At 42.2% G+C, this 24,982-nt stretch overlaps 1 protein-coding gene across 1 annotated transcript in view; it reads right to left on the bottom strand.

Moving 5' to 3' along the window:
• LOC103355233 (phosphodiesterase 3A, cGMP-inhibited) overlaps window positions 1-21,962 on the bottom strand; it is a 76,640-nt gene extending 54,678 nt beyond the window's left edge. The window contains exon 1 of the mRNA XM_008278939.1: window positions 20,246-21,962. Within this exon, the coding sequence (XP_008277161.1) occupies window positions 20,246-21,163 (918 nt within the window). The 5' untranslated portion in view covers window positions 21,164-21,962. The remainder of the gene's footprint in view (window positions 1-20,245) is intronic.
• Between the last annotated feature and the right edge of the window lie 3,020 nt (window positions 21,963-24,982).

Genomic DNA, 24,982 nt, shown 5'->3' with positions numbered 1-24,982 from the left:
TGCAAATTCATAGTTTGCTTGATGGCCTCAGTGCTGAGGAATGAGGCAATAACCTGGACATTTATTGCTCAGTGCTAAAATCTCGACGCAGGCGTCCACTCGGTGACCAGGAATCCGCCTCTCACTCCCGACCAGGAGGAGCACAAACACTACCTCATCAGCACAACCACAACCAGGGTATCACTGACAGAATCTGCATGTTCTGCATTCCACACACTCTGACCCATGTCTGACTAAGTACATCAAACATGGACGCTGACATGTACGCTATTGTGCGCCACAACACACACGCTCGCATGCACACTTCCTCTCGCCATCTCCCACACATTCTCCACTGGGAGTTAAAACACTGTTAGGGCTGATAAGGATCCAGGCAAACAGTGTGGATAAACAGTCACTCTGGTAATTAAGAAGCACGGGCCTATCAGAGGAGAGTATGCACAGACAAACATGTGATCCAGACTCCATTACTGTGGCCCTGCACATTCCCACCACAGAGACCATTAGGTGAGTCCAGACAGTCAGCCAGAGTTACCATGACTCAAAACTACAGAGACGGAGCTCCACCTCTTCTGTCTTGGACTGAGAAGGGCATAAAAAATCTATTTTATAGACTGGTCTGATATGGTCCTCATAAAATTGACTCAGTTACAGTGTTTTGTGGTTTATTAAACTGAATTTATTATTCTATTCACTACAGGGATATGGCGGCGGTGAAACGCACGTAAACGCCATCTACAAACCTCTCAAACTATGAGATAGTGTTCATTCAGCCCCCTATCAGCCTTTACACTGACGTTATACCTGCTAATGCTCTAAGACTGGGCTGCTTTGACAAATTCTAGGATTGCTATAAGTGACACGCATGTCACTCTTTGCAGATACATCTTTTGTGCTGATGTACAGACTGTAAACACTGCAGGGGTGCTTGTCAAGGGTTGGACTGTAAAACAAGGATCATGGGAACGAAATATATCATCTTTATAGAAAGCAGCAGCCTGTCAAATGGTTTCTACAATGTAAGTGTTTGTTTAATAGCCTCAAAGTGGGTCCTAAAGATATTTGTACACGGCGTTGTTTGAATAATTCAGTTTATCTGCTTTGCTGCTGCTTTAAAGGTCAAGCAATGAGATAACTTGGTGATAGACTGCACGTGATCACGTATCTCACGTGATCTGAAGTAATTTTTTGCTAATCAGGTTGAATAATCTTTCCATCATGATGGTCAAAGCCCAGATGGTAGATTTATCAGTCACAAGACTGTCAGTATTAGCATATATGTTGTTCAATTTTTTTTTCCTGAACCTAATGCAGAGGGAAAAAAAGATACATGAGGTAATAGAGAAACAGTGTCATTGCAAAAAGGGTGACTCCAACTGCATCCACAACACACTTAGCACTGGGCAGCACATGTAGCAGAAGACAAACACAGCTGAGCAGAGCGGAGTCAAGCAGTGTCTTCCTGCTCAGTTATTCATTACCATTTTTTGCATCAATGTAAATATTGGCTAGAATTATTTACGGCCTAAAATTGTCAACTGCACCTCCCCAAAAATCCAAGCTCTTATCATGTCCTTGATAGGAGTCACTGTTGTTGGACAGCGTTTACACAGCCTTTATTTTACCGCGACAGCTACGCTTAGAGAATGAGCAATGTATTATAGTGCTCTTAATCAGGCAAACACGCGAGCGAGATGTGTGCTTAAACTTTCACTGCTATGTCCTTTAATTCAAGCTTGTGCCAGCGTTAAATGCAGAAATGTCACTGAGTTCAAACTACAGTAGTGAGACTGCTGTCATAACTGTTACATAAAAGTGACTCTGGCACTGCCGTCATATTTATATAATAAGCTGCGTGTCTGAAAATCTTTTATATATTTCTTTAAAAGGAGTAAAAAGGTTTAAATAAATATTCACCTAGATTTCATGTCTTGCACATTGCCACAAAAAGGAACTGATCACCACAGAGTTCCCAGCGTTTCCTCCATTTCTTTCTTTCTTTTTTTTTTTTTTTTAACAATATATAGTAAATAAACACAGTAAAGATAATATGCAAATATTGTAGAAAGACAGCAGTGCTATTCTACTTCTAGGGCAACACACCAAATGCTTGCAATGACAAGTCTTCATCATATTTTCTTGAAAACCTTCTGCCGCGACTGAGCCAGATTAGGACCGATCAGTCAAAAGGCAAAACTGCAACTGCAGCCGAGTGACTTCATGAGCGCCAGTCAGATGTGAAGGTTCAAATCTGTTTTCCTCCAGGGGCTCGAACATGACGTGACATGTGTGAGCTTCATCCAGCATCAGTCTACCTTCCTCTGAAGTCTCTGTATTTTTAACTGTCCTTAATGTCCATGACGCAAGCTCACTTATTGCATTTGGGACAAGTGCTCCATGTCACTTCTCTGCCACAAATGTGACTGAGCTCTGGCCAAAACCTGATATACTATACTCTGCATCATCACTAATTTGGTTACAGTGATACCATATCTGAGATGATCTGATTAGAGGTGTACAAGCCCAGTAGCTCCCTCTCCTCTGCATGTGCCGCAAAGTGTGTGAATGTGTCTTATTGGTGCACCTATTAGCAAACACACATGCATATATTCATGGGAGTGTGCGGGCAGGTATTACTAATGTTGTGAGGACAAAAATCTGTTAACAACTGTTTTCCTGGTGGTAACAAAAAAAAAAGCAAATCCTTATAATGCAAATCATTGCATTTTAATGTGAAGACATGTTTTAAGGTGAAGGAAAGTAGCGGTTATGATTAAGGTGAGAACAAGTCTCCAGGATGTAATGTCCTCTGAAGTTACGGAAACACGACTGTGTGTGTGTGTGTGTGTGTGTGTAGGTGTGTATGTGTGTGTGTTGAAACAAGCTGCAGTCCACCTGGCAGGCCAGTGAACTTAATGAGTCTCGTATTCATGCAGCATGCACAGCCACATCCACTGCCCGAGGCTCTGACCAGGTGCTCTGACACAACACATCTTCAAACAACGTGAGCAGGATCCTCCCAGAGGACTGAGCCTCTCGTAATATCACCGTGACCAGCAACATACCTCCCAGAAGGAGCAGTTTCCTTTAAAGCTTTACTCTAATAGCATTACCTATGACTAACTTTTAAAAACCTGGGAGGCTCTCCAAGCATTATCCAAAGCGGGGAAATTGAGTTACTTTTAGAATGTAATTTATTACTGACTTACTTCTAAAAGTTTAATCACGTTGCAAATAAGCTTGTTGCCTTTTACTGCATTAATAAATGTAGCATATTGAGTTAAATGGGAAATATATTTCAATTTCATGGCAGTAAAATGATTTAAGATGCTTATTTTGCCAACCTAGCTTTACATACTACGCATAAAGTTATGTCATGTGCCATGTGCATCAGAGGAATAGGGCCAGTTTGGTTTGAATATCTTCTTCTGGACGTTAAATGTTTTCATATTCTTTAATGTGATTTTCTTTTTCTCTCACCATAACACATTAAATGTTCCATAAAATATACTGTTATAGTCAGTTATGATTGTGATAAATTCCCATACAAAGAAAACTACTGTCAGTGGTACAATAATGCCATATTTACTACCATGATTAACCACTAAAAGCCAAACATCTGTAAAACTAAATACTGCAAAATCACCCATCAGAAGATGCTTATAAAAGATGAAAACCACACCACATCTGATTGCCTAAACAAAATGAAGCCATGGTGACTGGCAATTCCTCATATTTACCAGCTCTCTGTGACAGAAAATATCTATTAAAGAAAACATAATGTGATCATATATACATAAAATATGCAGGAATCATGTTCTATATATGAGGAGCATTAAATAAAATTTCCTCCAGTTTTCTGCAGGGTGCAATACGAAAGTAAGATAAATAAGAAAATACAATTTCAATTACAGTCGGCAATTAAAAAAATTATTTGCACTTTTATACCTTGATGCACAGGATTACATCTGGATTAAACTAGTTTTCATACAGATTTTACACCTATTTATATATATATTTAACTGTAATGATTTCCATTTCAAAACACTTTGTTCACTACAAAAAATAAAAGATGAAAACTGGTCAAACTACGACTGGTACTATTTTTTATTCTTATTTTAATATTAAAAAATAATTCTGATGATGGTTTAGGTTCACAACTATGAATGTAAGCTATGAGCCATACATGTATACAGATACAAATGCAGTATGACCATTTGCATATAATAGGAATGTGTCTTTGCACACTAGTGAGAAAACACACACATGGTTCTGCAGGAAGCATCCTGTCCTGACCTGGACTGGGTTCAGTTAACTCAGACCCAGCATTTAAAGAGGAGGCCACGAGAGGGTTTACACCTGCACTTGAGAAAGCCAAATACCCAACAATTACTGTAGTGTGGACCAGCGACGACAACTGTGCTGCTACTGGTGAGAGTTCACTCTCTCCCACACCGTTGACTCACGATCCTCAGACTTCCTGAGAACAAATGACCAACTTTTTTGGGGCTTATGATTCAAGGAGTGTTAGAAAGTGTTGAGAGAAAGGGAAACACAGGATAGCTGGCTGCTGCGACCTGCAGATACGAACAACTTGGCAGGATTTTACCACCACGGCATCGGTGAAGGGCACTGTGGGGCTTTAAAGAGAATGTGTGTGTCCAACATGTATCATCTCCTCTAATGCTTTTTTCCTCAAATGTGACCCCTGGTTCCAGTTCCTTTCCAGCAGCTGACCACCATATGTAAAAGGCCCGCACAGGTCCACTGAATCCCTGTCTAATGGGCTGCACAGATGCCACTTTCCTGGAACAGTTCCTCCTGTGTGTGTGTGTGTATGTATGTGTGTGTGTGTGTCCCTGCCTTTCTCCGTGCAAACAGACTTTGACGTTCCACACATTCCCCTCAATGTATTTCACCACTGTCTGGAAACAATGAAAGATGCTGGGCGAGAAGTGCGGAGGGAGAAAAAGTGTAAAGAATCGTGGAAAATGACATGGTGGGAGAAAGGGAAACACATGAGGGGGAAAGTTATGCTGCTGTTTGGATAAGAGTTGTTGAGGGTAAGTAAAAAGGGAAGTACGTAAACTAACAGCAGCTCAGTTGTGAAGGGAGGAGAAGAAGGAGAGGGTGAGGGCAGATTATTGACTTAATGGCAGAATCAAGGCTGTCAAGGGCTTCAGAGACACTGTTTGTGTAGTTTGGACTGGCTCTGCTAGAGCGTGCGGCGTGATGATGGAAATCTTACACTCACTCAAAACACGTCCACTGACCTTTTCATCTACCGGCCCCTGAATCAGTCTTAACATTCTGCCAACGTGGAAATGAATGGGTGCTTATTACATCTGCGGCAACATCACAGGCTCTCCGGCCCCCTTTATGCAGGTGTGTGCGTGCGCTATGTGTGCACGTGCAAGTGTAAAATGAAGCAGGAATAATCTTTATTAGCATGTAATGTTGTTGGCTCTGCTCTCGGCTCACTGTCACTCAGCAACCAATAGGAGCTGGGCGTGACGAGAAACGTAAAGACCTCAGTCGCAGCAAATTGAGTTGCTTCTTGAAGGTGACCAATCTTCATTATCGCTGACATTTCTGAAATAATGAGCTTATCATGGACAGTATGAGCATCTTGTTTGCTGGATTTTGCATTCGGAGCACAAGTTTAAAAAAAAGGCCCAACCAAACGTCTGCCTGAAACAATATAGCCTCTGACTCACCCTGTCAACATATCAATACACAGCTAAGCTTATAATTGAGGTCAATATGCATTGATGTTTCGCTCTTTCATAGATCTATAGGATGTGCAGATTTTTCTCAGAAATTGGAAATTAACTTCCAGTTGTGGCTTGACAGGTAGGAGCAATGCAATTCTTTTGAAATGGAGAATAGCTGACTCTATTTTGGACATTTCTATATAAGAGAGATGAAAAAATATCCATCAGAAATAACCAAAATAATTGCAACGGCTCCTGGGAAAATCCCTGTGATGATATGTTTAAAAAGAGACAAAAGACAGGCCTGTGACGTTCATATGAAAAATTCACAGATTGTTCTGCTCTCTGTTTTCTCCCATGTAAAACGGCACTGTGTGAATGAACATACTGGATCCATTATATGGATTTAATCAACTCAAATTTGTGTTATTAGCTTGAATTATATAGAAGATCGGTCACCACAAATGGTGACATGTGTTTAGGTGGTGAAATCAGATTAGATTGATTAGAATTAGATTGGAGTTCATATTCACATGGTAGTGCACGAAAAATCAATAAGCTGAGGAGAAGGAAAAAACTTGCAGAGAAAAGCAGAGAAATATATTTTTTTTAAAAGACAGGATTTTTTTTTTTTTTCAAAACCTGCAATAGTATTTTGTTTTGTTTCTTGGTCATCGTCACATTCAGAGCAGCATCTATTTCTAGACATATTTGTGTCTACTTGACAAATGGACTTCCACTATTCTCCATTTAGCTCCATTTTGTTCTCCACCATCTCCTGAGGGTAAATATCTGGTTCTGTAGCTGCTTAATGCTCCACATATGTTCATCAGCGAGCGTCCAGACAGTGAATTAATAAAAGCTTTTTGCTCACTGCAGCTGCCTGCTGCTACTAGAAACCAGAGTACTAAAGTTGTGGGCCAGAAAACCAAAATAATGAGTTAATTTAAGCCAAAGTGTAGAGTCAGGGAATAATTCTCTGTCGTTCCAAACTGTGGCTTTAAGGGAGACCTAAAAGCAGTCCTGTGGCCCATTGTCAATATAAAAGTATTGATTATAGATGCTTTAAGTCAAGGAGACACAGGTCAGAAAGCTTTGCTGGTCCACTAGAGATTCATGTCAGCTCGAGCTGTATAAACAGCACGATGACAGGCACCTTTTAATTTTCAATAAATAGGCAAATAGCAGAGATAAAGAAAGCCTATAGCACTAAAACACATTTAACTCACTGACAGACAAGAAAGAAAAGCTTTATATAACATCCAACATAATGGCAGAGGGGATGAGGAGAAGATTGATGGAGCCGATGGAGAGATGAACATCCACCTTACATAACAGGAGCAATGTAGAAGCTGCTTCAGGCTCCTTTTTCTAGCCCTCTGGGAGCTTTTTAGAGAAAACCCACCAGATATGACCTGAACGGCCCACTAAAACCCTCCCTTTTAGTCGTGCTTTACCTCTCCTGCCAGTACTCCAGCAGACGACCACATCAGTTCACGCCTGTGCACAACCACAAACCTAAATGAGACCCGGCAAAAGTCCCTACGCTGTTTATTCATTTTCTGCAAGCATTTTAATGGAAAATAAAGGCAGAGTAGGAAGTGTGCATACAGAGTAGGTGCTGGTGTGTGTGTGTGTGTGTGTGTGTGTGTGTGGTTGTGTGTGGTTGTGTGTGCGCGGCAGGCTCATCTGTGCAACATCTGCTCAACCAGCCCAAGGCTCCTTGCCTCTTGAGAAGTGGGTCACGTTTCCCGATGACGTCAAAGTCCTTCTGCCTCTCCAGTTTGTGGAGCTTTGCCAAAACCACCACATGCCTTTCCTCATCCTTACAATGGAAATGCTCTCTGTAAAGTCTTGATGAATCACCAGCCAAACCTAACACTATTCTTAAATATTAATACTGAAGTGGGTCTGGTCATGACAAGGTGAGGGATGGATTATTAATGGAGAAAAAATAAGAATTTCTTTCTTTCTTTCTTTTTTTTTTTTAGCTCCAACAGGAGACCAGTAAAAAAAAGAAGAAGAAGAAGAAGAAGAAGAAGGGAGGGGAAAAGGTACAACATTACAAGCAGATTATGTTGGTAGCATCACTACACAAAACACAGAATCTGCTCTCAGCACCATTGTTGTGATCCAGAATGTGAGGCTGCTAAACTGCCTCAAGCCTGAAGAACTGATGCAAAACTCTTTCCATAGTCAAAGGAGAGGATCACAGAGAAGAGAAGAGAAGAGAAGAGAAGAGAAGAGAAGAGAAGAGAAGAGAAGAGAAGAGAAGAGGATGAAAGAAAAGAGCGTCTGCCATTGAAGGTATGGGGATTTCATTCTTGCTGTCCAGCCCTGGAGGAGACGACGCAGCGACCAGAGAGTATGAATGGAACAGCAGCTAATGGAAAACATTATGGAGAGAGAGAGAGAGTGTGGAGAGAGAAATCTGAGGTGGCCCCAGGCACATAACCATTAAAATAAAGGCCCAGTACGCCTATTTATATCCCAATCACGTTGTTGTGAGTCCCAATTTTCACCTTCTGTCTTTACAAACACCGAGAGACTTTCCTAGAAATACACAAAGGCTATATGTTATCTGTATGGACGGAGGGCAGCTGAGAGGAATTCATTTGAAGTTTTCCGAGACAATAGCGTCCATCTTATCAACGAGGTTCACATGTTTTCATGACATGTTTTTTCTGACTTCTTGTTTTCCAGATGAAGATGCGACCAGTTGCCTTGTGCTCTCTAAAGCAATTACCCGGTGAGCTTGGCTATCTTGGGCCGGAAGGGGAGCCTGGAACCAGCAGCCCACTATCTGCACTGCACAGGATCGTCTGACCACACACACACACACACACATGCACAGGAGAGCCTGCTGTTCCCAGCCATCGATTGTGGCAGAGTATAAACGGATGTCACCTACACAAGAACACGTCAGCCTTGACATCGCTTACTGTCTCCAGGCAATGCAGCAACAAATCAATGAGACCTCGCCTTGCCAGTTCGCCGGACCACATGTGTGCGTGTATATTAGCAGGTGGTTACAGCGTATAGAAAAGCCATGCTGCAGCAGTGGAGGCGGACACCGCTTCACCACACTCTGGGTGTGAGCAGCAATTTTAGGAGACAGACTGAGGACAAGGCACAACTGCTCCCTTTCGTCTCACCAATTCTCTCACAACTGAGACTCACACTTTCAAACTGAATAATACAGTGAGGAGCTGAACTCTTGCCAGTGTGGGAATGTCTCGGGGCCCCTTTGGATGCCTTGTCCTCATCATGTACCTAACAAGTGAATGTCAACTCGAGACAACATTCGCTTTAAAAAAATAAATTAAATATTTATTGCGCTTAGCACATTCAGAGAAAAAGAAGTTCCTCTAAACTTCTTCTGGTGTCCTGCATTAATAAATGATAACTCGCATGCACATAAACTTCTTCTCATTTAACGAGGATGCGCACAAAAAGATGAAACTCACGGACTGATTTCTCCATTTATAGTTATTTTTCATGAATAAAAAAATACCTCATTTCCTTGAGCTGACCATTAGCAGCTTCTGTTTGCAGAGTGGAAATAAAAAATGTGACCAAACTGGTCCAGAAATGGCCTCAAACTGAGCATCATAGCGAGCAGCATTCCACCACTGGTGTTTGTTCATACATGCTGTGTCCATTAAAACCTCGATCATATAGACACTGTGTACCATCCCTAAAATTCTGCACAGGACTACAGCTATACATTGCACTTTTAATACCTGACTAATTGAAAGTGACTGGGGAAAAAGCAACCCTTAACCCAAACCCTAAGGCTCCTGCCGCTGCGAGGGGTGAAATTGCCCGTCTGACAGACAGATGTACAGACAGATTTTTTATTTTTTTTTTTTTCTCTAACGTATTTAGAGAGCAAAACATAGCATTGAGCAGGGAACAGCAGAAGCCTTGTTGGCTGCAGGGACAGACAGGCTCATGGCGAGCCAGTGAGGCAGTGGGCTGGACGGACAGGGAGGCTCACCAGGCAGAGGTTACAATAACACATTTCCTTGCACCTCTCCACTGAGCCACAGAGACATGCAGCCTGAACTGCCTAACATTTAGCCCAAAGGATTTTATTCCAAAGTCAGAGCCTGACCGAGCTAAATTAAATTAACTATTATTCCTGCTTTAATTCCAGAGAACTTTTGTAGTCAAGTATTTAAAAGGTAAAATATTGGTTATCCAAGGGAAAGCTCTTGAAAGGATTGTTTTTAGAAAATGTCGTAAAAGAACAGATCCGATTGTACTTTGCAGTGGTGGAATGCAATTAGTTAAGTTTACTCAGTTACCAGTTACCATACGTCTACTACTATACTTCTACTCTACTCCACATCCTGTTGGAAAATCATTTACTTTTTACTCAACTACATTTAACTGGCAGTCATGATTTTCAGAAATGTGCAGATTAATTAACTTATAGTATATACCAGGATGGAACATGAGCTAAAACTCAAAACCCAAAATGTTTGTGATATGTTGAGGGACTAAAAAATAATAATCATATCATATAATATACACAAGCACACAGATATAACTCTGTCAGGGGGAATTTTAATACTGGAAGCTACTGGTAAAGGAAGTCCATCTTCAGTACAAGAATCATAATAATGCAAAACTGCATGAGTGTGACTGACTAAATTTGCTTAAAGTATCTGAAGTACAGTCAAAGTATGTGCAGTTTGATGTAAAGATCTGGGTCCCCTTCAGGCAAATTACATTCAATGTTTTCTTGATTTTAGCAGGGAATGAACTATGTACAAAAATTAACACATCATCAGTAAAATAAATTAAAAAAATCTTCAAATATTAATGAACTTTAATGAGCATTACATACATAGGAGAAAAAATGAACTGTTATTTTGTTTACGTGCAAAGGTTCTGGCATCCTTCTGCAGCGTTAGAACTTCATCCACTCGTTAGGACTTAATTGTCAGGTGAAGAGCTGTCTTCGGGAATCATCAGCTGACGACACTCTCAAAGCTGATAAAAGTCTCTCACTCTTTGAGGTAACACTCAGCAACCGCCGGCTCCTCCTAACAGCTGACTGAGGTTCTGAGAATTAAGATAACCAAGAGGCTATAAAAAGATATCAAAGCACTTGATATCAGACCAGCTTTCAAATTCCACTGTCCACTCTTCTACTTTTAGAGTTCATGAACTAAAAAAACTAACAGTGCTGTAATATTTGCTGAAAGACTTATTGTTCACGTCTGTTTAATGCAAGATTAATATTTACTTTTTTATGTTAAAAACAAGTCACGTACGCCATGTGTCCTTTTGTATCCAAACTTTTGCAAACAACTGTATTGCAGTATAACACTGGACTCGTATTACTGATATGCTACGATACCATTTCTACATTTGAACACTTTTAACATGGTTTATTAAAAAAAAATGCATCACATATTATAAGTAACTGATTTTATTTAGAATCTTAATCATCAAAATAACTTCAGTTGAAGCTATCAGACAGATAATGCTGTGTAAAAATTGTGATTTTTTTTTTTAATGTGGTGGCGTAGAAACATAACACAGCATTAAATGATAAAACTACCTGTTATCTGTACTTAAGCACAGAGCTTTAACAAACACACTAAGTTACATTCCATCACAGCTGTACATATAAATTGTTAATAAAAATCTTAACGCTATGTCTACCTAAGTGAATGATCTGAATACTTCTTCAACCACTGGTATTTTGGAAATAATCTACAGCAGTCCTGTGGTGAAATCGAGAGGCAGCAATGTTTAGGGGACAACTTGTGCTGCAATTAAATAAAACATCCACAAAGCCCGTTCTTTGAAACCATAAGAAACTAACCTGGCAGCGGGATTACTAAATACAGTCATCTATCACTGAAAAACGCCCCCCTTGTCATGCTCTTGAAATATATAATCAATTAATAGCTGACTATGTTTGGATTTATTGGACAGCCCCAGTCAGAGGGGTTCAAAATGTTCCCGCTTGTTAAATGAATCATGGCGGCAGCAGCAGCAGCAACTGCGGCCCTCTCTGTTTCCAACACAGACACAATGGCCACACTGGACCTGAGGGATTAACTGAACTTCCTCTCTGAACCCAGACACACATGAAACGCCATCAGATCGATTCATTTTGGGACGCTGCTGCCTCAATATGTGCGCACTCGCTCCGAGAGGGGAAATGAACATTTGTATCTCCCATTTGTTTGCCACACATTCTACCCACTGCAGTTATTTAGGACTACACTTCCCCCCGACTCTCTACTTTAACCTCCCGCTCATGAACATGCACACACACATTTGACCACACACTTCCCGGGGCAATGTGAGAGTGTCTATTCATTCAGCAGAGTCCAGCTGCACACCTGGTGACAGCCCAGGATGGTGGTGTTGGCTCAGGTCACGGTGTAGGGGGGGGTGGGAGAGGCCGGGTTGGAGTGGGCCCACAGGTCTGTCCTTCAGGCTCTGCTCAACCTGCACATTCCTGTTCATACAGCAGCAGGGCGAGCGCAGGAATGTCCCGTCATATAAGGGATCACTGTCTTAAAGATGGGCTCCTCGTGTGATTGAAAAGGCCCCTCAGATGATGCATAGATGAGGAGTTGTGTTCCAGATACCTTACACGTCATTTTAATGGTTTTATTTACATTTTTCTCTCCTATTTTAGACAGTTTTGTATTAAGAGAAACCTTGCAAATGACCGCCTTGTGTTTAGATGTTAGAGTTTTGTCTTCTTTTGGGTTCGCTTGACAAAAATGCTCATATTTCTGAAAGTGTTATCACCAAACATATCAAATACACGGAGCTGCTTACAGAACTCCGGTGCTCAGCGATGCTAGCCAGAAAAGCAGCCACCACCAGCAGCCGTGGAGAAAGGACCACAGCATTACGTCTTAAAAAAAAAGGACCCACCATAAAAATTTCACAACTGTGTTTTGGAACTGGAATAAACAATACTTCTGTTGGAATATTCTGTCAGAAGATGTTTCCTGTAGTCCCTGTGCGTATTGTTTGCTTTGGTAGTTTCTATGTTATTGTGCTTCTTATTTTTCTGTTAGGACAGTTTTCAAAGTTTTCCAGAGTTGACTGTCGTACATTTCTGCATTTGCCTGCTTTGTGTCTCGTCTTTGGTCTGATCAGAACGCTGAACATTGTTATTCGTGCTCTAACTTTGTGTTCCATAAAACTTTAAATGTTACTATTAGTAGTTGGTGCTATTCATATTTTTGGGGAAATAATAACAGAGGAAGGTCAGTTGTTCATAGTGGGCATATGATGCATGAAACTAATTTCTAAATACCACATGTCCTGTCCTAGCCCTGTTTATTTCTATATTGATTTCCATTATTTCACTAATAAATAATGCCACAGCAAGAAAAAAAAAGTCCACTGATGTGGGTACATGTGTTCTGACAACATCTAAGGTTTCAGAGTTTCGGCTTCTGCCAAAGAAAAATGGTTCTGTGGGGGAAAAAAAATACATGTTTTTATATCTCAAAATAAATGATCAACACTAATATTATTATGGTAACGATCACAAACCTTGGAAAGCACATTGGCTATAGTATGAGCAATGACGCATTTCATAAAACGTCCAGTCCTAATCACACGTACACCTACTATATCATGCACATGTGCAAGTGCATCCAGTTGTCCACATACATGCACACACGCTCTCTATCTTTGCCTCACACGCACAAACATACTCATGCCGAAGCACAGACACCCACTTACTCTACTCATACACACATTTGTGCCAGGAACATTCTGTTCACCTCCATTACCGAAATAGTCGATCTCTTATGGTAACACAGAAAACTTGAGTGACATAATTGCCTCAGTCTAGAACAGACAGCAGAAGAAAGTACAGCGTGTAATCTACCCTTCAACACACACGAAAAAATCCATAATTGGCTTCAGATTCTACCATTCTATTCAAATGTGAGGCATTTATTAGGAACCTGAGGTGTTAATATGTGTGATGTGTGTGAGGACTGGAGGCCTGCGCCTGTCTAGCAGTTCCAGCTGCGTTGGGTTGTGTCTGTGGTTAGAGGCCCTCCATGTTTCTCAGAGCGGATTCAACCTCTCAGCCGGCAGCAGCTGGCAGCCATCAAGCTGCTGGCACCACACACACGCACACACACACACGCACACACACGCACGGACATGTACACACAGACGTCCGCAATTTCCATAGTAATCAGTAGGGAACCGGAGCGTGGTCGTGCCAGGGGTAGGGAAGAGAGTGAAGAGGGGTATTTAATTCAGTCTTGGACCTCTGGCTTGGTTGGCGGAGGTGATCAGAGATAAAGAGAGAAAGATTCAGGATATGAGCTACTCTCGATGCTGTAAATGAAGGTAATGAAAGAATTGGACACAGATGGGTGAGCCATGTAATGTTGACTTTAAAGGATAATTCTGCACCATCACAACATGGGCCCCATTTTGGTAGTTTTGATCATCATTGTAATCAATAATTAACTGTGTTCTCACTAAGTTCACCGCTGAGATCCAGGAACATTACAACATCCCTAAAAACAGTTGAGATGGAGCAATAAGGAAGTGGTCAGATAGAAACTTTCAAGGAAGCCTTCTACATTTTGGGAAATAGGCTTACTCATGGGACAAGAGTTCGATGAGAAGATTATCACTGTGCGTATTCCCATGTGTGGGAGGATAAATGTGAAGCACAGCAGGGAACTAGTTTGCTTCACTTAGCAAACTGAATGGAAGTAGGTGGAAATAGCTAGCTTGGCCCACTCCAAGAGTAGAAAAACAGCCTATTGGTAAATTTCTTGAGTTAATGCACTGTATTTTGTTATACTGCTGCAGATTTGTTAAAGTTAGAAAAGAGAAAGTCTAGCTGCAGGCTATAACGGTTTGTCATCTAGTGGCTGTAACTTCATATTTACCGTAAAGACATACTTCTCCGAGGCCTCGTTCACATTTATATGGAGATTTTTGCAAATCAAACATTTTGTAGATGTTTCCTTGTTTTAATTTAGTTTGGGCAGTGAAGATGTCACAGCTCAATTTGTGCATGTCCACTGACGCTTAGTGTAATGACCACAAAATCACAACAATGGTTAATAAGTACCATTGTCTTTACATTTGGTTGGCATTAGCACTAAGCTCACCAGATTAGGTTAAAGTCCGCAAAACCAACAAAACGACCCAATATTTTGCTCTGGCATGTCAAATCTTCTCAATGTAGACTGGCTCTGCATGCTGATAATAACATTGTAGTCCTTTCTGCATTATCGTGTGTGCAAAGTTATTTTGTAAAACAAGGGTTGTGTTGGAAGGGGAAGATATCCGTCTAGAAATTTTACAGAGTTTATTTGCAAAAACAGATAATTCCATTTTTGCAGATTTTCAGAAAAATCATTTTTTTGTTGTTTGCTTGAGATAATATCAATTAAAGTGAAGCTGAGTGGATTGGACTCAGTGGAAATGACGTGACAGAAATAGAGATAACTTAAGTTTGATAGATGTTGTCTCAGGTAGATGATGGAAAAGATGAAGATGAAGTTTTCTGTTTTTGCAAATGAACTCTTCAAATGTCCATATTTGTGTAGACATATTGCATCAGAAAAAATGTTCACGTATTCCTTTAAACAAAGCTCCAGGTTGGTGAGTTTTTTAAACAGAAGACAGAGGCAAACAGTAATATTATTACCCAAACTGTCCACTGTAGACATTAATCCCAGTTTACAAGCTCAGCTTTGACCTCGTGTGTGTTCCATAGTTTTCTGTGCAGTGACGGATTATTACCAGCTTCTGAGGTGCACTGACTTTAGGTTTTAACCTGAAATGAAGTGCTTTAGATAATCTGGCTACATTTTTGGCTTCATTTTTAGTCTTGCACATGTAAACAAACTGAAACGATTGTCTCATTTCTTGGCCAGCTGGACTTTGCAGTAATGTTGTCACAATGTTATTCTAACTGATTGAAATGAAAGTCAAAATTATGAAAATTATGAAAACAAGAGTCTGGTTGCTGTAAGTTCAACTGAACCTTTAAACACCTGGAAACTGACCATTACAACATAGACCCTAACCCCAGAGTGACGTGGCTTCGTGCTGTGCAGCCAACATGGCTGAGCTAACACCTACACATCCTGAGCAGTTTGCTCGCTAAAAAGTTGCTGCGCCGCATCCGTCAAATGCCAGACTCTTCCTCCATTCAGGGGGGTAAGAGTAAGCCTGCTGTTTTGCCTGGCTACTAAGCAAAACCTCGAATGACCTACTTTCATTCCTACCCCAATTTCTCCACCCCTTGCCTCCTCCTCACACACGCACAGCGCAGCTAATACACTGGGACTGAATGGGGATTGAAAGTGTGAAGTGGATCGCCCAATCACAAGACACACAGAGGCCCATGCTGATATCAGCTTCCTTTCCAAGTGCACGGGGAGGCTTTCAATGAGACTGTTTCTAACCCAGAGGGCAGTCCAGTCACACACACAAAAAATAGCAAAAGCATAAAAACATCATATCCCATGAGGCTATGTGTTTAGAATACAAACAAGCTGTTTGGGATGAGAGTGTGCTTTGGTAAATCACTGGCCCACAGGCTATCACCAACCTCCTCCATCCCAAACACAATTCAATTACACACGGTACAGCAAAAATAGAGCAACAAGAAACATTTACAACAGTAATTGTGTTTGGATCCCTTTCCACAGGAAGTCATTATAATAGATTTTAAGAATATCTTTATCATCCAAGTTAAGAAAGAATTTCCTCCTCTGGTTGGGATAATATTTGTGTTGGTGTCAGTGAGAGGACAGAGTGCTGCGAGAGGGGTGGAGTTACTGAGAGAAAAGGGAGTGGCTTCCAGTACCTCATAAAGAGAGTCGTCTAAAAAGCAGTTCACTCCCACTCACTGCCTAATCAGTTCTGCTCAAACTTTGCAGCCCAGGTAGTTAAAAAACATCCAATGTGTGCTGGAAATACAGCAGACTCCTTCACTCTGCAAGAGAAAGTTCGGTGACAGCGCTGATGTCTGCAGCAGGAGAGCCTCGGACTCAAATTTCCTTACATGCTGTGAAAAGCGATCCACACCACAAGTCCACACCTCGTCCTCCAGTTCAATATCCCCCAGCTGGAATACAGAAGACTGGCTTGTCATTTTGTATTAACCCAAGAAAAAGAACTATCCCACAGAGGCTACCGCTAACCGCTATCAAATCAGCTGATAATGACTTTCTTTTATTACACCCATGATGGGAGGACAACCCCAGCATTGCAAAATGCACCTATTTAGTGAGCTGATGGATGCTGGCAGCCAATTTGTAATCAAAGGACGGGAAAATGACTGTTTATTAAATCTACAGTTGTGCAGACTTAAGCGCAGCCTCGGAGCATGGCTTTGGCAGAGTGGTGGAGGGCAACATGTCAGCTTTAAGACTTCTGAAGAAGAGGCAGAGAGATTCCTCTTTGCTCTATTTATTTTTGGAATAAACTGTTTTTACACAGTAACTATCAATCTGAAGGGCCTTTTTAAAAAAAAATAAAACTCTAAGGTCTATGGGAGAAGCTTCCCGAGAAAAACAAAGTTAAGTACCAAATGGAAGCCTCCATTTAGCCTCAGCCTATCCTTCAAACACTTCAGATGCACAGCAGTAATATAAACATCATCGGGTCAACAAAGTGCAGATCTTCTCCTTTTCATGCCGCTTCTTTAAAACATCATAACTCCATTAAACACAGCGAAAGGGCGAACTGTTAAAACATCAACCAACCTCTTAGGTGATCTAACAAACAAGCTGCTAGAAAATTATAGCCCCGCTGCCGTTGGCCAGCAAACCTGTATTTTTACATCCAGGCAGAGTCGGTAGGACACTTCTTAAAGTTGGACATCTCTCCTGTTCCCATCACCATGTGGCGGTTGCATTGTGGCCCCCAAAAGTGTGTCTGACCCCCCTTGGGGAGGCCAGAGCGCAGTGTGAGTGAGGTGATGACTGGTGTGGATCAGCATGGGCTTGTTTACACATTACAGACCACACAGACAAGACACGGTTAAGACAGCATGTGCACGCCATGTGTGTCTCAATTACAGGCAGGCCACGACTGGTCAACTGCTTAGCAGCACCATCACACATGACGGGGAACCACTCGGGTTTTGTCACAGAAACTCTAACATATTCTTAACTTTTCCATATTAGTGCAATTGGTGCAGCCTGAGCACTGCTGTCTTCATGTCCCACAACAAAAAAACTTGTAATTGAGATCATCTTTCAGCAGAGGGCTCCAGCCTGGCCGAGGTGACAGAGCAGAGGAGAGTCACAGATGCTGGAAACGTCTGCGCTGTCGCATGATAGTCGACTGTGTTTGTCTGGCGGTTCCATCCTGCTCGGTTTTTATTGGGACACTGCTGCAAGAAAAAAACAAAATCTAAAGCAGACCAAGGCGTGTTAATTGCCACAGTTGCATCTATGAGAGCTGTTTACAACTAATGTCTTGATTTTAGTGCTGTTTTTTATTGTTCGCTAAGTAACTCCATCTTGAATCCCTTAAAGTAATGGAGTCTGAATCCAAACATAATGGTATCCATCCTCTTTTGTTTGACACATTTGGTGTCTTTGCAACAGTACATTGACTGTGACTTTATTACAGTTTAGCTTTCTAGGGTCTGTGATACTGATGCTGCTGCTGTGTGACGTGAAAAAAATAAGAATGTTAAACTTTCACCTATATTCAGTTTTCCTTCTATTTTTAATGGAAGATGAAGCGTTGATGAAGCGGCTACACGTGGCAGGTATACGTTCATTTTGAATGCAACAACGAAAAGATATAACGAACATATCGCGAATGAATTAGTTTATTTATATAGTTAGCAATATAGCTAGAAAATATACCAACATAGATGGAAAAGGTCTATAGCAAGACTTTTCCATCATTTGCAGGATTTCTCTTGAAAGCACAGCAGAGTGTAAAATAACCTGCTTTTTTTTCACACGCCTGTTCACAGCCACACAGCAACTATTTAATGTTAACTAAACAGCCCGCTATTTTCCAGCTCAGCACTCATTCAAAAACAGAGATTCATCTTCACTCCATCAGCGCAGCAAAGCAACTGCTGCATGTCGAATTAATAAAGATCGACACTTGAATAAGCTTCGACATCAAACCTAAATCAGAAAAAAAAGGAAAGTGTAAACTGTAAAATATCTGAGAGTCTTTTCATATCCGATTTGTGTACCAAATGTGCGCACATGTGACCACAAAGAAAAACAAACAAACACACTACAACGCTAACTAGCCCTGAGAGATGATGGGCATCTTTCAAGTGGCCGGGGCGACAGGGCAGCCTCTCATCTCCCAACCCAACCGCACTCGCAGGTCACAGCGAGAGCTTTGATCGCTCCAAAAGTCTGTTTCCCATCCACATGCTCGGCGTGCTCATTGATTTTCCATGAGAAGGGGCTGAGGAGCTGACATGAGCCTGTTTGAGCGAAGCCCCCCCATCTCCCTTTAACACAGGTATGCATGTGTATCAGTATCGGAGGAGGTTGAAAAAGCCAGTGCTACTACATTCCTGAGGTTTAAGGACAGCGAGCCTCGATAAGTGATGAGAAGCAAGTGGCATTTAAGTCCAGGGCAGAAAAAAAAAAAAGCAGTGGCTCAGGGATCATCTGGGGAAAATATTTGACATAAATAATTAGGGATGACATGAATCACTGACATTGTGTCCTCAGTTTGCCTTTCTCACAAGCACTTGAAAGCCCTGTATCAAAAATAGCCTTCCTTAAGTTGGAACATGCCAAGTTTGGTGCTTTATTTTCAAATGACAACGCAGAACTTGACATTAAACCATGGGCCTGTGTGTGGGGTGTTTTTTTTTTCCTCCACAAGCATCACCTTAGTCTGAAATGGGCAACATTTTTAAAGGAGATGTGGCTTAATTGATTGTTTTTGTCAAATATTGTATTATTTTATATCATTTTATTTTATTTTAAATTTAAAATGAGTTCATTCAAATCAGTAATTATTTAATCAATGTCACTGTGGTGGTGACATAGGAAAAAAATAATTAATATAATTACATTTTCGCCTGGAAATGGCTGCAACTGGCTGAACCAGAACATGACAAGATACCAGTAAGAACATGAATTGTGCAGATCAGATCAAACTGTAATATCCACACTGCACTGTACAACATGTAAACACATAATAATAATAATAATAATAATAATAATAATAATAATAATAATAATAATAATAATAATAGATATATGATTATTATTCTTTCTGGTGTTATTGTTGTTGTGTTGGGACATAGGTGACTTTCTTTTTTAAAATGTGGACCCTCAGCACTACATGACTTCCTCACCGTCCACAGTAATAATAAAATAATATTGAAAATTATAATCAGACTCATAAAAGGCCCACAGTCTTCATTTTATTGCCACTGCACTGCTTCCCTCCTTTCCTCCCTTAGCCACAAAACCCAAAATTCGTCATGGGAAGAAGAAGAAAACAAGGCAGAAATAGAAAAGTTGAACGGGACAGAAACTTCTTACCTGGTCCCTCTGGATGCATGGCAGAGAGGTCCGGCGATGTGACTTACTGTTGGACTGACTGTGTGCCATGTCTGAGGCTATCACAGAACTGGACCTCCTGCGCCTTTTAAATACAGGGATCTCTTCCCTGGCTCCAGTCACGGGGGTGCAGCCCTCCTTGTGTCTCCCTTGGTTGGGAAGGAGCTTGTCAGCATACCTCGCCAGCAGGATGCCCAGCACTCCAACCAGGTACGCTACGTACGGTCTCCAAGTGGCCCGCACTTTGTGCAGCGAGAAGAGCGAGATAGTCCTGACCACGCTGATGAAAACTATCACCGATATGCCCTGATTCAGCCGCGCTACCATGAGTGCGCCGGTGGCCACGCAGATGAGCACAACCACGGCCGCTGTGGTGAACGAAAGCAGCCGCTCATCTGTCCCGTCCAGAAGCGAGCACGCCGCGACTTCGCCCAGGTGGCACAAGGTTAGGAGGGAGAGGGCGGTCTGGATTAGAACCCCGCAGCGGATTAAGTACACACCGACCCAAAAGAAGGCACATACAAGGGTGAACAATGGCGAAACCACACTCCAGCAAGTTTGCAACAGCTCCGCCGAGCAGCTCGAAACCAAGTGAAGGGGAGACGATGAATGCGAGAGTGTGTTGTCAGCGCTGCTGCTGCTGCCTTCAGCCTTCCAGTCTGCACATTTGACCAACAGAGCGAGAAAAACCGAAAGCGACCCCACACACACCGCGCTCCGGAGTCTCTGGGAACTCCATATTTTTGTGAACATTAGCCTCACCCACGACTCATAGTCCCGGTCACGGCACAGTGGGATGACACATGTTTTCACATAACCATTGCGATCCGGTGCGCTGAAGCTTTTTTCATGAGTGCTACTCTGCGCACCGGTGCTGTAAGCTTCTGCAGGCATCGCCATCACTCATGGCAGATATGAAGTATGAGGAAGTCTATAATGCATCTATAGCTGTGTGGTCGTGGGACAGGACATGAGTTAGTGACAGAACAAACATCATTTATTGTAAGCACAATGAAAAAGCGCGGCGAATACGCACATATGCCTCTCCATTTACGCATGGAGATGTGCTGTCAGTGAATGCATTCTCTTTGTTTATCCAGGTGCGGGATGAGGAACTGCTGCCCCAAACAGCATTAAAAAAAAGGAGCTTGGATGACAGAATAAGTCAGTTGTTTCACAGATCTAGGGCACTGCTTCCCTGCACACACACGTCCCGCTTTGCCCTCCTTTGTGGCGCGCCGTCTCTCTGACTTCTGCTGTCATTCTCTTTTGCTTTGTGGCTCCACGGCCCGGTCCGTGCAGGAGAAGCAGCAGCAGCAGTCTTTGTAAAACATCAGTCCCGTTCCGAGAAGCTTCAGCCATAAACCATTTGCTTGGCCACTTCCCGGTTTCTCCCTGAAACAGTCCAATCTCCCGGTACTTTCGAGGATAAAAAGCTGCTGAGGAATTTAAGCTGTTTGAGTGAGTGTCTGTCGGGTTGTTGCTGGGCGTTTTGGAGGGGCAAATCCGGAGTGTTTGTCACCAGCTCTCCAACCAGCCGTGAGTCTCAGCTCATTCACACCCCCGAGTTCCTACTCCACGCAGGGAGCAAGAGATTGCAGCAGCAGTGAAACCCCCAAATCCTGTTCAGCCAGCCCAGCAGGCGTTGTCCTCACTAGATCTGACTTGTGCTGGGATTTTATTTTCTCTTTTGAAATATTTGTAATACTTTTTTTTTTGCAACATATTTTATCTGCATGTATAAAAATGCTTATTTGTACGTTTAAAAAAAAGAGAAGAAAACAGCAGACAAAATAAAATAGTGCTGACCTAAATTTTCTTTGAGTTCCTCTCTGAGTGGAATCAATGTGGTGTATTTAGCAACAAACAGTTTAGACCGTGTTACACATGAGAGGCCACATTTTGATTTGTGGTTTTGCTGTCGTATCTGCGCAGGGTTACCAAGCCAACCTCAGGGCTCCACGCCGCCTTGACATCAATTCATTTTTAATTGAGGAGAAGCGTGTGGATGCTGACGAGAGCGATGGGAGCTCTGCTTGTGGAATGTTTCGCAGTGAAATTCCAAGAATAGTCCAGAGATTGCCCTCTAGCTTGACTCCTAATGTCCCCGCTCCACCAGGTCATTGAAATATTTATCCCATCATCCCACTTTAAGTGTCACTGATGATATATTGCGTCACAGTGGAGGCTTTGCATCAATGTTTCAGCACAGCAGATCTTCTGGGTGCATAAGTACATGTGTTCACAGCTCAGTAGGCACATGTGTGCTCCCTCAAATGCCCACGTAACGCTCTCGTGGGATCGCTCCTCTTCGCATAAAGTGAATATATGCAACATATGCAAATGGAACAGCCACAGCAGAGCATGCACATGTAACCTCGCTCGTGTTTATTGCCACACAAACAAAGAAGCTGCCGTGCGTGTGGCGGTTTTATTTGTCTGTTTCTTGCACACATACACTTTTTTACCCTGAAACTTTTCAACATCTGGTCTTCTCACAGCATTTAAATGAAGACAGAACGCTGTCTTTTAGACAAGCTGTCTCTGTCATGCCATGCTCTTGCATTTACAGTCCAGTGTCCCTCCTGTTTTTTTCCACCCTCAACCCTCTCCCCTACCTGTGCTCATTCCAACAGACTGAGACGGGTCAGCACGACTCTTTCTGTCCATTGGCATATACGGGGCCCTATGTATCCCCTGTCAGCTCTGATTAGCGAGAAGCAGGGGAGGAGAAGAAGCGCTAACAGGGAGCGATAGGAGCAGGAGGAGGCCAGGTCCTGTCGATCACCTCTCAGCACATGTTCGCTCTGTGCCAGACAGCCCTTTCAGTGCAGCTTGCAGGCTCCAGGCACAACCAGATTTTTTTGCGACAACATTTTTTTCCACCTTATCAGGCAACTTTTTCTCTGGTAGAGTTGAAACAATGTTGCTTTATCTGAATGGTTGCTCTCATGGATGACAGGAGCAGAAACATTCCCTCTTCACAAACTGAAGATAAGAGCAAGACAAAAGAGAGGCGAGTTGAAGTCAGCCTGAAAACAGGGATTTTGCAAGCATCCATTCAACTAGTAAGAAACAATGTTGGTCCTCTTTTACACCGTAGAGCCAAAACCATTAACAGAGGGGGTAAAAGGTTGTTCAAATAACTATATCTGTGTGTGGTAATGAAAAAGAAAATGAATTTGATTATCTTAGAGGCTGGAAAATCAGAGTAAAGGCACAGTTGCGCCAGATGTGGAATCGCTGGAACAACACCTGTGTTATCAAAAGTGAAAGCCAACAGCTGGACTTGCTTTCCAGCGAACTGTCAATGGCCAGGAAGAATGAAACTCTTCATAAACTGACATCTTTCTCTTCTGAAAACCCTCACATTCCGGTTCAGATGTAGTTTGTGGCAGATGAAGATGAATCACTACAGTCTTCAGATGTAGCGTATCCTTCACTACACCCAGCGTGTTGGGGGAAACTCGTCAGGAAATTTGCTTTCGATTGTCTCCACAAGCACATCGAGAGGCCATTCTGAATTACCCGGAGGAATTTTAACGACTGGGGAATGCACACGTAACCGTCTTACCCTATTTGGCAATGCCACGGTCCATTGTAAAAGAGGAATCTTTTATGAGGAGCAATTCATCAGACATCTGGTTTTGATGTTGCATGGGGGGCAGTTGTCAGATGTGACCTCGCTCAGACCTGCTCCGGCCTCTGGGGCTGCCGCTGACAGATCAGATGCACAATCTGGAACCATGAATGTCCACAGGCCGGTTTCCTGCAGAGATCTTTACCATTGAACCACTTCATCCTGAAGCTTCGATACTCTCCCTATATCTGATTTGAAGATGAACTGATGCCATATTTCACACTTGATTTACACTTACAACAATTCAGGTTGCCAACAGGTTTCAGTAATCTCTTGTATATAATTATACATCAACAGCAGGTTCCTGTTTGATCACACTTTGGCAGAAATTGTAGTAACACAAAAAAAGGAGTACAGCTATGAAAAGTAACTTTTTTCAATATTATGCATCGAGTTATGCAGCATGTTTCAGAGTTGAAAGTTTAAGGAAGGGAAGGAAAAAAGAAGAGCGGGCAACTGAATAGAGTGATGGAAACAAGTTTACATTCTGTTTGGCACTTGAGTGCAGAGACGGAGATCCATCGCAGTGTGTTTACCGGCCCTCATGGGCAGCAGCTGGCTCATGGCCAACTTTCCACTGAGGTGCTGCGGACACCCATCTCCACATACACACAAATGCCACCGCCACCATATACACGGACATGCACGTGCACACACTTCCTTACACAGTCATTTAAACGCCCATGTGTGTGTGTACACTCAGTTGCACGAGTGCCTGCAGAACATGGACCTTCCAGTCCGGGCACCCAACAAATCAACAGGCATCCTTTCTCTTTAGAAATATGTTTGCTGTTAACCAAACCGTAATTAGTCCGTGCTGTCTTGTATTACATAATCAGAGCAAAAATGGGGAACTTACAGCAGAGCCAACCGCATGAGGAGACTGTGTGCTGCGATTTCGACATCTTCCAAAACAATATTACACTTTAAACCAGGGATTCATTAGTATAAGTGATGCTGTAGGATGTAGATATCAAGGCACAGCTTTGCATGTTCTATACAGAGCAACACAGAATGCTTTGGACAGGAAACCTAGCCTGTCACTGCACATGGTAATTTCCCTCTGATATACGTAGAAA

Source organism: Stegastes partitus, unplaced genomic scaffold, assembly GCF_000690725.1.
Source record: "Stegastes partitus isolate 25-593 unplaced genomic scaffold, Stegastes_partitus-1.0.2 Scaffold138, whole genome shotgun sequence".
Classification (NCBI taxonomy): Eukaryota; Metazoa; Chordata; class Actinopteri; family Pomacentridae; genus Stegastes; species Stegastes partitus.
The sequence above is the reverse complement of the archived record's forward strand: the minus strand, read 5'-3'. Positions and strand labels throughout refer to the sequence as shown.